Source organism: Prionailurus bengalensis, chromosome B3 (genome assembly GCF_016509475.1).
Source record: "Prionailurus bengalensis isolate Pbe53 chromosome B3, Fcat_Pben_1.1_paternal_pri, whole genome shotgun sequence".
Taxonomy (NCBI): Eukaryota; Metazoa; Chordata; class Mammalia; order Carnivora; family Felidae; genus Prionailurus; species Prionailurus bengalensis.
The window spans coordinates 72399068-72413887 of NC_057355.1; the positions used below are offsets into that span (position 1 = coordinate 72399068).

At 37.8% G+C, this 14820-nt stretch overlaps 1 protein-coding gene across 40 annotated transcripts in view; it reads right to left on the reverse strand.

Annotated features, from left to right (window-relative positions):
* Positions 1–670: 670 nt before the first annotated feature.
* The window catches only part of HNRNPC (heterogeneous nuclear ribonucleoprotein C), a 55855-nt gene continuing 41705 nt past the window's right edge, over positions 671–14820 (reverse strand). For 24 of the 40 annotated variants that reach the window (XM_043554249.1, XM_043554259.1, XM_043554260.1 and 21 more), the window contains 4 exons: positions 2197–2357; positions 1543–1656; positions 1140–1300; positions 671–1040 (listed from right to left, as the gene is read on the reverse strand). In XM_043554249.1, coding sequence (XP_043410184.1) covers positions 957–1040; positions 1140–1300; positions 1543–1656; positions 2197–2357 — 520 coding nt within the window. In that variant the 3' untranslated portion in view covers positions 671–956. The remainder of the gene's footprint in view (positions 1041–1139; positions 1301–1542; positions 1657–2196; positions 2358–14820) is intronic. The other 16 variants (XM_043554251.1, XM_043554275.1, XM_043554255.1 and 13 more) reach the window with 1 other exon arrangement.

The following is a 14820-nucleotide window of genomic DNA, read 5'->3' on the forward strand; positions in this document are numbered from 1 at the left end:
TGCCAACTGGACCACAAAACATTGATGAAAAGGCTTAATGTAGTTCCCAAACCTTTTCATTTGGAAAGAAGAGCCATTCTGCAAAAGAATTTAAGTAACTTGTCTCCTTAACACAATACCCACCCCAATGATACATCGTTTGAGTAGTGTATGTTGGTATGCATAATGACTATGACTCAAAGAAAAATATATTTAGTACATTTTAAGGGTTTTGTGGAAGCCGCTGTGAAACAAAGAATTGGAAGTAAACAATTATCAACTACAAAAATAAAAAACCAGGTTCTTTTTTTTCTCCAAATTCCTGGTTTAATAAGGACTTGTTTATTTTGAGAAAAAAGGGTCCCAAACATCAGGCTGTTCACAAAAATAACCCACAGTATCAACTTTAGAAAACAAATCTTAAGACTATTACACTAATTTTTCTAGAGGATGCATTTGACATGCCAACTCTCATTCACAAAAATACATTGTTACATTTGTGTTGAACATCCCCACATAAGCACTCTTATGTGGGGTATAACACACATACCTCTAACTCAAAGCTGCTCTCAGGTGCTACTCAACTAAAGCGATTGCCTTTGCAGTTAGGGAAGCACAACTACTGAGCTCATGTATGAATGGAAATAACTGCACTCCCTGCATAACAAGAGATTATTTTGGAGACAGTTGATAAAAACCACACATCCTTTTTATTGTTAAGTCATAAAGAGGTATCAAAATTAAAAGCAAAAATTACAGGGTAAGACTTAACATAACTACTAGGAGCGTCAAAGGAAGTGAAAATGGGACTAGGCGCAGGGCAATATGAATTAATGAACATGGGAAGGACAAGGATGGGGAGAACAGTGAGCATGTGCTGAAGATACTAGGGGAGAGGATCTGGTGAAAATTTTGATCTTAGACAAGCGCCTAGGTAAAGAAATAATGGGACAAGATTTCTAAACCCCACTATGTGCTTAAGAGTCATCCTCGCCATTGGCGCTGTCTCTGTCATCCTCTCCTTCCTCAGCCTCTTTTTCATCATCCTTGATCAACTCCAGCTGTGAGAAACAGACACAAATAGGATGGAGTTAGAGGCACTCCATGTGTCCCTGATCCCCCCTCCACCACCTCTTTCTTTCCTTTCCCGTGGTTTTCACCTGGTCATCCCCCCGATCTTCATTATCATCATCATCCAGTAGGTCCCCCTCCTCAGCAGAGTCATCTGCACCCCCCTCAGACTCCATCTTCACATTAGTCTCATCTTTCTTCAGGGAGCTGCTGCTCTGCTCCTCTTCTGACTTATCATTCTTCATCTCTACTGGGGATGAGAAGGACAAGTCTGTCTAGGGGCAAGTAATGTCCACAGGATGTAGACAATCCCCACTAATGATCATAGAACTGCAGCACAAACCTAAATCCTCCCACACAAATGCCCTTCCCAATTCAAACTCCCCAAGTTTCATATTCAATTGCTTTATATCCCACTACTCCAACATATACCTTCAACTATCTTAGGTGGCTAACCCAACTTTATACCCAACAAGCAGGAAAACCATTTACCTCCTTGTTTGCTCTGTTCTTTCTCAATTTTTTCCAGGCTTTCCAGTAGAGAATCCACTTTTTGCTTTATCTGGGTCAACTCCTTCTTAATGGTCTGAAGGTCATCGCCTTTCACTTTAATACAAACAAAACTCTAGATTAGAATCAACTATACCAGAAAGCTACCTGTTGCCAAACTCACCCCCAGCTAAACCATATGGCCATAGCCACCAGAAGATCACTGGGGAGAAATGGAGCCAGGACCATTTTCTCCCGGTAATGTGGGGACCCTCGGTTTTATAGCTGGTAGCTAAAAACTAAATCTAATGTGCCTGCTCACTTAGCAGCAGAATCTTACTTTTGTAGGCCCGCTAAAGACCTCAATTATATTTGAAAGCATTTTTTGTACTGTTTTTACTGACCTACACATTTCATAAATTTATAAATGCTTAGTTAGCTCCCTAAAGTCTAACAACTTTTTTCAAATTACCAAGGCCTTGTAATTTATGTAACTTATAGAACGCAGTCTAAATTGGCCCCTGAATCACTGCCTTCTCCTCTTCCACTGTTTTGATAATGCGGAGCTATTTGTATAAAAATTGACTATTGGCTGCACTAATTTCCCTATTTCAACACAAGAAAATAGCAGAATCACAAAACTGCAGTAATACATACACTTTCCAGACTTGGACGAAGATCCTCGCTGTCCACTCTTAGAATTAAAGCCACTTTTGCCTCTTCGTGAGGTGTTTCCTGATACACGCTGGCGTTTTGAGGGAACTACAGCCCGAGCAATAGGAGGAGGAGGAGGAACGCGTGCCGGGTAACTATACATCCTATTGGATAAAAAGAAAACAGAATTCCTTCACAACTAAAATTAAGTCAGCAAGACCCAACAGTGATCTTATACAAGAATAATATTCATTGTCTGTTTCTTTTGGCTAATTTCATTCAAAAGTCCACTTCAAACCTTTCTTCTTTGCTGCTTTGAATACTGCAGCTACTCCAAGAAGATGCATACCCAAGGATAGTTGGTTGATCTTAAGGGATGGACATAAAAATCTCCTTTGTACTAGGGCAGTATCAATAAAGCACTGCTTTTTATAATGAATAGTCTATATTGATCTTTTTATACATGTTACAATACATAGTAACACAACACATAATATATAACTCAAAAAACAAACATAAAAACAATCCCAAATAAAGTTCTCACAAGAAGGGATTGCAATTACTGGTGTCTGCCAACAGTGTTATATTTACTGTTAGCTAAATCCCTGATTTTTATTATCCACAGAATTATACAGATAAATCATTACTGCTAACTAGTTTGTGATAATAGACTGAACCACACAAAACTGCCAAGATTAACCAGCTTAGGACTATAAAAACAAAGAGCCATTCAAATGTGTTTGTTGTGTATAAAAAGCCATGATCAATTCTAACAACATTTAAACATAAGATGTACTCATAGTTACAAAAAGATGGAGAATACTGTCTGTCTTATTTGCTATTCACTAGTGCCTAAATCCAATGCCCAGCATGCATTCAGCTCTCAAATACAGACACTGGTTGCTCAGTTGGTTCTTCCATTGGGGAAGTATGGCTCTACAATTTGTAAAGAGAAAATTCAAAGCACAACAAAAAGCTTCTTCCATGGGTATCAGTTTTAGAAAATCTCTACATTCCATGTCATTTTTACAAAATACTGTGGCAGCATAAGAAGGTAAGACATAGCAGTAGGAAAAAAAATCTTACAATTCTAGTTCTGCACCTTTTTAGGAGCTAACTTAATTTCAAGGCCCAGTTTTCTACGAAAACTACCCACACCAAGTGCTGCTCTGCCTAACTTCCAAAGTTTTAAGGAGCAAATGTGATGTATTAAAATTATGTAATTTATGTATGTGGACTCTCCCTCTAATATACTTCATTAGTGGCTAATCTCTGAATCTCTAAGGTTTCAATCCTCCTGGTAGTGAAAACAGTGATTTTATATGGTCTCTCAGAGAATTTTCTTCTCCTCAACCCAATTTAATATAAAATGTTTCCACTATACTTTAACATAGTAGTATTTTAGTTTTTCCTAGGAGTAGCTATCACAGGAACATTTTCCTAAATTAAGAAAGAGCACATGTACATTGCCAAACAAGTGAGGGCACAACTAAATTTTCACTTAAGCAGTTTTCAGTCAAGACCACCCTTGAAACACAGCAGTTATTGATTTGCCAAGTGAAAAATGATGTTAAGAGTTACTGAAGTGCTCATAATTCTTGTTTTTAAGCTCTATTAAAAACAATTTTTTATTCGAGAGAGAACGTGAGTGTGAAAGAAGACGAGTGGGAGAGAGAATCTTAAGCAGGCTCCACACTTAGTGCAGAGCCCAGTGCAGGGCTCAATTCCAAGACCCTGGGATCATGACCTGAGCTGAAACCAAGAGTGGGATGCTCAATTGACTGAGCCACTCAGGCACCCCTTAAGGATCACTTTTATGTTTGAGCTCCAGGAAATAAGAAAATGTATGATTTAGAAGGTACGGAGGTATTGGTGCTTCTACAGAGGTTGTTGCTCAGTAGACAATTTTGTTAATGAGGAAGAAGATACTTTAAAAGCAGTTTCAGTCAATGATGGTGAGTTAATCCATTATCTTTGGGCATGGAACAACTCATGGCCCAATCCTGTTGGATTCAGAGATCTAACCTACCCCTCCTAACCAACCCACTCACTGTCATTGGCACAAGTCTCCAAACCAAAGACCTTGCCAGTTCACATTCCTTATACTTCACCGCACTGGAAATACACAATTTCACTCAATGCAGGTAAATCGGTAATGAAAATAAGGCAAGAAATGCAGTTTTCAAGTCAAATGCTCCAATTTTCAGAACAAAAGTGTATTTTGGAAGATAAACTGTTAGTGCTGAATGGCTTTTAGTGCCATGGAACTTAACTGCTACTCAAAAAAAAATGAACTCTTGAAAAACTCTAAGGAAGAAGTTTAAGTAGACCTTCCTTGTAAAATCTCAAAGTGTATGACTGAAAACATGAGAAGAAAACCATACCTACTATGATAACCCTCAAGGTCAAAGGGATAGGAAATACAAAGCTGAGTATGACACCTTCAAAAACCAGCTACAAATTTAAGTAACCATTTTCCCCACAAGAAAACCTTATTAAGATGAACATCATGTGCTGATCCCCTACTGATAATTGATAAAGCCCAAGTCCTTAAAAAGCCTTCACACAAGTTTCACTATTAGCAAAGGAAAAAGCACTAGAAACCCTAAACGGGTTATGACTGCCCCATAAACCAGCAATCTGGACATTAAGTGTTGGTATAAAATCTAGCCAGAGGGGCGCCTGGGTGGCGCAGTCGGTTGAGCGTCCGACTTCAGCCAGGTCACGATCTCGCGGTCCGGGAGTTCGAGCCCCGCGTCAGGCTCTGGGCTGATGGCTCAGAGCCTGGAGCCTGTTTCCGATTCTCTGTCTCCCTCTCTCTCTGCCCCTCCCCCGTTCATGCTCTGTCTCTCTCTGTCCCAAAAATAAATAAACGTTGAAAAAAAAAATTTTTTTTTAATCTAGCCAGAATAAAAAGGTAATTAAAATACCGTAAAAAAAAAAAAAAAAAAAAAAAAAAAAACCTAAATCACTTCTGATCACACATGAGCCAGCTAATTATCTGAACAGATAAGACAAAGGAACTCTGTCCTAATCTCTAAGCAAAACATACGCCTAACAAGTCATTTATTAAAAATAAAAGTTTAGGGATGCCTGGGTGGCTCAGTTAGTTAAGTGTCTTGACTCTTGATTTGGGCACAGGTCATAATCTCCGTTCATGAGTTCAAGCCCTGGATTGGGCTCTAGGCTGGGATTCTCTCTCTTCCCCCTTCCCTACTCTCTCAAAAATAAATAAACTTTAGAAGTTTACAGAGGCGCCTGGGTGGCTCAGTTGGTTAAGTGTCAGACTTTTTGTTTTGGCTCAGGTCATGGCCCCAGGTCCAGCCAGCTCTGTGCTGGCAGCATGGAGTCTGTTTGGGATTCTCTCTCTCTCTCTCTGCCCCTCTCCTGCTCGCTCTTGCTCTTTCAAAATAAATAAACTTTAAAGAAATAAAATAAAAATAAAAGTTTATAGAGGCGCCTGGCTGGCTTAGTCTAGCGTGTGACTCTTGATTTTGGGGTTAAGTTCAAGCCCATGTTGGATGTAGAGATTACTTAAAAATAAAAATCTTAAATAAATAAAGTTTAGAGAGTCAAGCTTGTTAAATGCTTAGATGTAAAAGTGATCTTTGGGTCTCAAAAACCCTGATTAATAGTATTAAATTTCAATCACTACCAAAGCAGAAACAACTAGAATATATTAGTAAATATCTATATTCTCCTGAATTTATTTAATGTACCATACCTGCCTTCAGGTCTTAAAAATTTAGATAGATTAAAAATGATGGTTTAGGTTAATATTAATTATCAAATGATCAATTCTGGAAATAACTGCCAGATATCTTAGGCCCACAAATATGTTAAAAAAGTCATTCAAGTGTTAGGTATTTTCTTCTGCTTCATTATGATCTATAATGGGATTTCAGGATGGTGCTTCTTCCTGCTTACCTTTGATTTTCCTAGGATTGATTTTATAGGCTACCATGTTGTTTGGGCTTTGGAATGTGTAAGCATCTCTGAAACTGCTAAAATTCTACAAATGTACCTATTCCCAATAAGGTTAAAAATCACTGAGGCAGAATTGAGAGGAATCTTCCATTCTACTTAAGCAAATCAGGACCAAATCTAAAATGACTGCTCATTTCTAAGAAATGTGCTCTAATTCACTAAAAAAAAATTTTTTTTAGGTAATCTACACCACACATGGAGCTCAAAATCATGAGCCCAAGAGTCATAACGCTCCACTGAGCTAGCTAGACACCTCAAAACGTGCTTTAATTTAGAGAAATACAGGGGAAATTATGTACAATCCATGTTATACAAAAGGCATGATCTTAAGAAAGTGACAGGAACAAAATCCTGATGAATAAATAGAAGTAATCTATTGGATAGATCTAGATGAAACCATGGAAATCAATGTGACACAATAGCAAATATTATGTATAGAGTTTAAGAGCCAAAAGAGATTTTTTCCATCCTAGTTCCAGTAATTACTAGTTGATGACAGATACCTCAAACTCTGTACCCACAATGACTCTACACAGAAACTAGCACACAACAATTCACTTAGTTTTTTTTAAACTAAAGCCCTAAGTGAAGACCTATTAACTGTCCTGAGTTTGATTCTTGTCAGTGTACTCTCCTATGACAATCTACAACTTTAACTACAGGTTTCCTAACGATTTATCCAGGGTAAACCTTCAGAATACACACCTTACATTACATTCTGCATGGTTTTGTAGAAAAGGACTTTACAAATTTTACTTTATCTTTGGATGGTGTAGACTGAAGCTAAGCGTTGCACTACACAAGACGACTGATACTAATGAATACCAGAATCTTAAAAACTATTCAAGAACCAAAGCCTTCAGCAATTGGTATCTTTGAGAATTTGAAAAGAATATTTCTTTCTCACTTTTTTTCTTAAAAATTTTTAAATGTTTTACTTTGAGAGCACCCAAGCAAGCAGGGGAGGGTCAGACAGAGAGGGAAACACAGAATCTGAAGCAGTTTCCAAGATGTCAGCAGAGACCTACCCAGGGCTCAAACTCACGAACCGTAAGATCATGACCTGAGCGTAAATTAGACACTTAACCAACTAAGCCATCCAGGCACCTCTATTTCCCACTTTTTATAAAAGCTTCTATGGGGGCGCCTGGGTGGCTCAGTCGGTTGAGCGTCCGACTTCAGCTCACGTCATGATCTCACGGTCCGTTGAGTTTGAGCCCCGCGTCGGGCTCTGGGTTGATGGCTCAGAGACTGGAGCCTGCTTCCGATTCTGTGTCTCCCTCTCTCTCTGCCCCTCCCCGGTTCATGCTCTCTGTCTCAAAAATAAACGTTAAAAAAAAAAAAAAGAGCTTCTATGAAAACATATTTGAATGATTTAGGTAACTATTTTCCATTATCTTTAAGACTACCAAAACTTTTTCACTAGACTACAGACAGTGCAACCCCTCGGACTTTTAAAATCATGTTATTAAAAAATAAATAAAATCATGTTATTCATTTTTAATGTGCTAGGATTAACATAATCAAGTTACCTTAAATGCACAATTAAACACTGTAGCATAAAATTCATTTTAACATGTACACAAATAACTAAAAACCAAAATTTTTACTCAACATCCTAATGGCTAACACACACGTGAAAATATATTCAACATCACTCATCATCAGGGAAATACAAATCAAAACCACAATGAGGTACAAACTCACACCTTGAGAATGGCTAAAATTACACAGGAAACGAAAGATGTTGGTGAAGATGTGGAAAATGGGGAACCCTTTTACACTGCTGGTGGAAATGCAAACTGGTGCAGCCACTCTAGAAACCAGTAAGGACATTCCTCAAAAAGTTAAAAATAGAACTACCTTAAAATTCAGCAATTGCACTAATACGTATTTTTCCAAAGAATGCAAAAATACAAATTCAAAGGGGTACATGCACCCTGATATTTACAGTAGCATTATCAACAATAGCCAAACTATGGAAAGAGCCCAAGTGTCCACTGACTGATGAATCAATAAAAATGTGGTACACATACACACTGGAAGATTACTCAGCCATCAAATAATCCTGGGGTGTCTTGGTGTGAGCACTCAGTTAAGTGTCTGACTTCTGATTTTGGCCCAGGTTATGATCTCACGAACCATGAGACTGAGCCCCGTGCTGGGCTCCACACTGACAGCGGGAAGCCTGCCCTGGGATTCTTTCTCTTCCTCTCTCTACCCCTCATCCACGTGCGTTCTCTCTCAAAATAAACAAACAAAAAAATGAAATCTTGCCATTTGCAATGACATGGACAGAGACTGTCAGAGAAAGAGAAATATATGATTTCACTCATGGGGAATTTAGGGAAAAAAGATGAACACGTGCAAAGGGGGAGAAAAAGAGGGAGGCAAACTTTATAACAATAGAGAACAAACTGAGGGCTAATGGAGGCAGAGTTTGGGGGGTAGGCTAAATGGGTGAGGAGTATCAAGGGTACTTGTTACAAGCACTGGATGTTATATGTAAGTAATGAACTACTAAATTCTACTCCTGAAACCAGTATTGCACTGTGTTTAACCAACTAGAATTTAAGAATTTAGGAAAAAAAATTTTAAGTTCATCCTAATGTAATTTCAATAGTATATATTTATTTAAATCTCACAGACTTATGAGTAGGCTACTGATAGGGCACCTGGGTGGCTCAGGTGGTTAAGCATTGGACTTCAGCTTATGTCATGATCTCAACAGTTGGTGGGTTCGAGCCCCATGCTAACAGTGCGGAGCCTGCATGGGATTCTCTTTCTCTCTCCCTCTCTCTGAAGAATAAACAAACTTAAATAAATACATGAGTATGCCACTGACTTTGCTTTATGTAAGAAATGGGGGGGGGGGGGCGGCTTAAAAATGTATCTGTAACGCGTTTAATTCAGATTTACATTAAAATGTAAATATGAAACTATGTCATATCAAAAACAGATCCCAAAAAACCTTTCATGTTGTAAGAATGCTTGCTTTTGTGCCTAAAAATAAATCAACTAGCTAAATTTTTATAACTTGTTTTATTTCTAAAGTAAGATAATTTTAAAATCATTTTTATGTGTATTTATTTTGAGAGAGAGAGAATGAAATCTCAAGCAGGCTCTTCTGCACTGTCAGTGTAGAGCCTAATGTGGGGCTTGAACTAATGAACTGTGAGAACATTACCTGAGCCAAAATCAAGAGTCAGATGCTTACCCAACTGAGCCACCCAGGAGGCCCAGTAAGAGACAATTTCTAAACCTTAGTAGCAAGTAGTTTTTCCACAAATATGCTGCCTTAGTGAGTCTTCTTCAGAGAAGGACTGAAGTGAATGCAACTGTTAAATTTGTTTCCCTAATACAATTTATGTTTAGAGTGCCAATTACCAATATAAATTTGCATGGTTGTACTTTGTATTCCTTAACTTTCTTCATGTTGCCTTTATCCAATGGCCCACTAAAGATACAGATTTGTAGGACAGTGGAAAAACAGCAAGCCCTACTCATATTAATGGTAAAGGGACTGAAGGACAAACCAGTATGCTGCACAGGATCATTTCATATATAATGGCTGGGTGGCTCAATGGGTTAAGCGTCCAACTCTTGATTTGGACTCAGGTCATGATCTCATAGTCCTGGAATCAAGCCCCAAGGGACCAATCCCCAAACAGGTTCCCCACTGACAGTATCAGCCTGCTTGGGATTCTCTCTCCTCTCTATCCTTCCCCTGCTCACGCAGGTATGCACTCTCTCTCAAAATAAATAAACGTTAAAAACTTAAAAAAAAAAAAAAAAAAAAAACTATTTTAGGGGCGCCTGGGTGGCGCAGTCGGTTAAGCGTCCGACTTCAGCCAGGTCACGATCTCGCGGTCCGGGAGTTCGAGCCCCGCGTCAGGCTCTGGGCTGATGGCTCAGAGCCTGGAGCCTGTTTCTGATTCTGTGTCTCCCTCTCTCTCTGCCCTTCCCCCGTTCATGCTCTGTCTCTCTCTGTCCCCAAAATAAATAAACGTTGAAAAAAAAAATTAAAAAAAATAAAAGAAAAAAAAACTATTTTGTAATTAAAGGAAAACAAAGATTACCTAACTACCTTTTTTTTAAAGAACACTACCCAAAGAACAATGATCAAGGTTGAGAACACCACATGCATTCCTGCTTACAATATAGACATATACATAGACAGCCCCTGTATACGTAGAACCAAAGTTGTCAATGAACAACTGGCTCTACAATCTTCTTTCACAAAGAATTGTTGGTTTAACACTTACGAGTATTTTTGCAAATTCAAAGATACATTTGATTAAAAATTGCTTGACTGATTTATTTGCAACTCTCAAAGAGAAGGAAAAAATTAATTGCACATACTCATTTCAGGATGCATCCAGTTTTATATACTAAAAAAAGTAAAAAGTTGCATCTTAAAATTACAGTGATTTGTCTTGACAAATTCATTTGGAAAGCTGTTAACACAAAACCAGAGGTTTCCAGGAAAGACAATTTGAAAATTCATCTCAAAACTTTCTAAATGAAAAATAATCTGAGCAATATGTACGGCTGCTTTGATCAATCCTTTCAGAAACAGTACCGGATCCAAGACTATGTTAAGAAAAAAAATTTTAAGGGCGCCTGGGTGGCTCAGTCGGTTAAGCGGCCAACTTCGGCTCAGGTCATGATCTCACACTCCGTGAGTTCGAGCCCCGCGTCGGGCGCTGTGCTGACAGCTCAGAGCCTGGAGCCTGTTTCAGATTCTGTGCCTCCTTGTCTCTCTGACCCTCCCCTGTTCATGCTCTGTCTGCCTCTTTCTCAAAAATAAATAAACATTAAAAAAAAAAAATTAAAAAAAAAAAGAAAAAAATTTTAATCTGTCTTTGCTTCTGCTTATGAAGCTTTATATCCAGATGACCATCTTTAATTGACACAATTTCCGCCAAAATTACAACATTATTCATTTGTCATAATGTTAACACATACACTTCCCCACATATCACTTTGGGTCTTTCCCAAAGATAATAAACTGTAGGTGTTGTCAAATTTTTTTTTAATAAAGGTGAAATTACAAAACAGTATTTATGACAAATATTGTTTATAAACTGTATGTTAAGAACATGGAAGACCACTCATTCCTATGTTCTCAATTTACATCCAGGTCAAAGGGTACACTTCTTTTGCTTACAATGAAATTTCCTTTAAAGAGTTGTCTGAGAACAGACTTGTGGTTGCTAGGAATAGGGTGGAGAAACCGACTAGAAAAAAGAGTTTATGGTGAATTTGTGAGAAGCATGATCTATCTGTATCTTGATATCCTGGTAGATACTGTAACTTGAATATACTATGTTTGTTAAAATAATACACTGAAAGAGTAAATTCTGCTATATATAAAAAGGTATCCTATTGAGGTCTTCAATTTCTTTCCATTCTCGAACTTCTTTGTAAAATTTCTGCCCCTACCATTACCCAAACCTACCCTTGTCGAGTCACCAATGATCCCCGCATTTCTCGATCTTCATATTACTTAACATTTGTAGTTCATCCTTCTACTCTTTTAATACATATTCACACAGCTGGGACACTTCATGCTTCTGGTTTTTGTCCAGCTTTTTAAAATTTTTTTCTTTTTTTTACATTTTCTTTATTTTTGATAGAGACAGAGCACAAGTGGGGGAGAGGCAGAGAGAGATGGAGACACAGAATCCGAAGCAGGCTCCAGGCGCCGAGCTGTCAGCACAGAGCCCAACATGGGGCTCAAACCCACAAACCCCAAGATCATGACCTGAGCTGCAGTCGGACACTTAACCAACTGAGCCACCCAGATGCCCCAGCTTTTTTTTATGGCATTTTTCAATCACTTGAACTCACTCCTCATCTCCCTAGTTTTTAATAGTTGCAGTGCTCTAATGATCTCTATTTTCTGTCTCTACTCACCCAGTATTGTGGTTTTGCGACCTACGAGCAGACAACTACTATCTCTCCACATAAACAACTGCCTATATAACATCTCTCAATAATAAACATGTCAATGGCCAATCTGTGATAGTCACTCCTCAACCTAGTTTCCCCTATGTTCTTCTATCACTATTTCTGCAAATTCCAAGTCGCTAGTTGCGCAGGCCAAACTTTGGTGACATCTGATTCCTCTCTTAGCCTTCACAGTGATGTGTAAGTGAATTGGTCTTTATTAACTTCAAAATTCACCTACTACTTACCATTTCCAAGTCTACCTCCCAGGGTCCTTTCCCAAATGATTGTTTATCTAGATAATTCTATCAGCCACTTATTATCTACAACCAGACTAATCCTGTTACAATACAAATAAGATCCTCTCACTCCTCAGTTCAACTCTCCCCACTGTCTTCTCATCTCATTTCATAAAAGCTAAAGATGCCTTAACATGCTTTTATGTGTTCAACCTACCTTCTCTGAGACCATTTATTTTCCACTATAGTATCCCTGGTGAACACAACAATGCCTCTCCTAAACTAGCCTCTAGGAAAGATTTGTCACAAATCACACTATCAGCATGCAACAAATCAAACCTATCTTTATAGCTGGAAAGCCAAAAGCACTAATCTGCTTTTCCCCCAGCTGTATGAAAACTATTGGAAAAGCTAAATAATATACCCCAAAATAAAAATCAGATCCTGTGCCTATAATGGGATGTGATGAGACTATCAGGTCATACCTGCTGTTAAGGAATTTACCCGCAAAAAAATTCCAGTAGTAACTTTCTCTTGCAATTATATATGTTTTTTACAATATTAACCTATTTCCCTTCTTAAGCCCCATCAATCTCACAATAGTAACACATTTATTACTATAAAGTAATAAAGTCCTGGGAAAAAAGTTGATCTGCCTGAATAAGCCAAACTATATTTGGTGGACCTTTTCCTCTTATTCCTGGGATTACAGTCTTTAAGAGGAGATTAAATTATCATCTTATCCTATGTATCAATGGGTACCCTCTCTTTCTTTCCCTGAAAGACTGATTTCCTGGATATTCCTTCAAATTCCTTGTAGCTTTATTTCAAAACTGCAGTCTGGGTTCTCTAACTTCCTGCCTGAAGAGCAGTCCTCAGTCATTACAATTCTCATATTGAAACACTGCTCAAAATTCATTTGTGGGGTACCAGAGTGACTCTTGATTTCACCTCAGGTCATGATCTGTTTTTGAGATCAAGCCCTGTGTTGGGCTCTGCGCTGACAGCACAGGGACTGTTTGGGATACTCTACACCTCCCTCTCTTCCTGTCCCTCTCCTGCTCTCTCAAACTAAATAAACCTAAAGGTTCCTTGTATAAAACGGTAGTTAACACATCTCCTGTGATCACAAAGCAGAATCGTGAAACTATAAAAAACTAAAAACAGTAATAGTATCAAAAATGTCAGTATTGGATGTTGTATCAAGACTTGTATCTTTAATATATGAAGCCTTACAACTCAGTAAGTAAACTCAATATAAAAATAAGCAAAAGATCTGAATACATTTTTCTAAAAATAGATATCCAATAAGCCCATGATTACTCACCATAATTTTTTTTTTTTTTTTTTTTTTTTTTAGTAAACACTACATCTAATGTGAGGCATGGACTCACAACCCGAGATCAAGAGTCGTGTGCTCTTTCTTTTGACCAAGCCAGCCAGGTGCCCCTCAACGTCATTAGTTTGTAAGAAAATGCAAATCAAAACCACAACGGGATAACATTATTCAAACTTGAACTACTATAGTTAAATAACAAGGACAGGTAATAAAGTAAGTGTTGGCAAGGATGTGAAGAAAAGTGCAACCTTTATACATGGCTGACAGGAATGCAAAATGGTACAGCTGCTTTGAAAAGATAGTATGGCAGGTTCCTCAAAAGGTTAAAAATGAAATACCATTACAGCCAGCAATTCTACTCTTAGTATGTACCCAAGACAGATGAAAACACATGTCTATGCAAAAATGTACATACAAATGTCCACAAAAGCATTATTCAAAATGTAGAAACATATCAAATTATTCAGCAACTGATGAATGGGTAAACCAAATGTGGTTATCACCCATAAAAATGGAATATAAAAAGGAATGATGTACTAACAAATGGTAAAATATAGATGAATTATGAACTATAAAGTATAAGAAACCAGCCATAAAAGACAAATATTATATGAATCTATTGATATAAAATGTGCAGAATAGGCAAATCTATAGATAGAAAATGGATTAGTAGTTGGCAGGCCTAGGGATAGAAGAATAGATATGACTGATAATAAGTAAGGTGTTTATTTTTGGGGTGATGCAATGTTCTAAAATTAAATCATGATCGTGACTGCACAACTCTAAATATACTAAATTGAATTGTACACGTTAAAATGAATTTTATAATGTTATATATTATACATCTGTCTCAATAAAGCCACATTTTTAAAAAAGAAAAAAAAAAACCGATGTCAAGGAGCTTGACAAAGTCTACCTGGATTAAGAATATCATGAAGTAGAATCCTAAAACAGCAGTGGCTAATTTTGCATTAGAGGTCATAACCACAATACCACTTAATTCAGAGCCATATAGCAGATTCTCTGACCAAGTCAAATGCTTCCCCTGCAAAAGAAATACCTCCCACCTAGTTATTAAGAGTCCAAGACACAACAAACATAAACAACCCG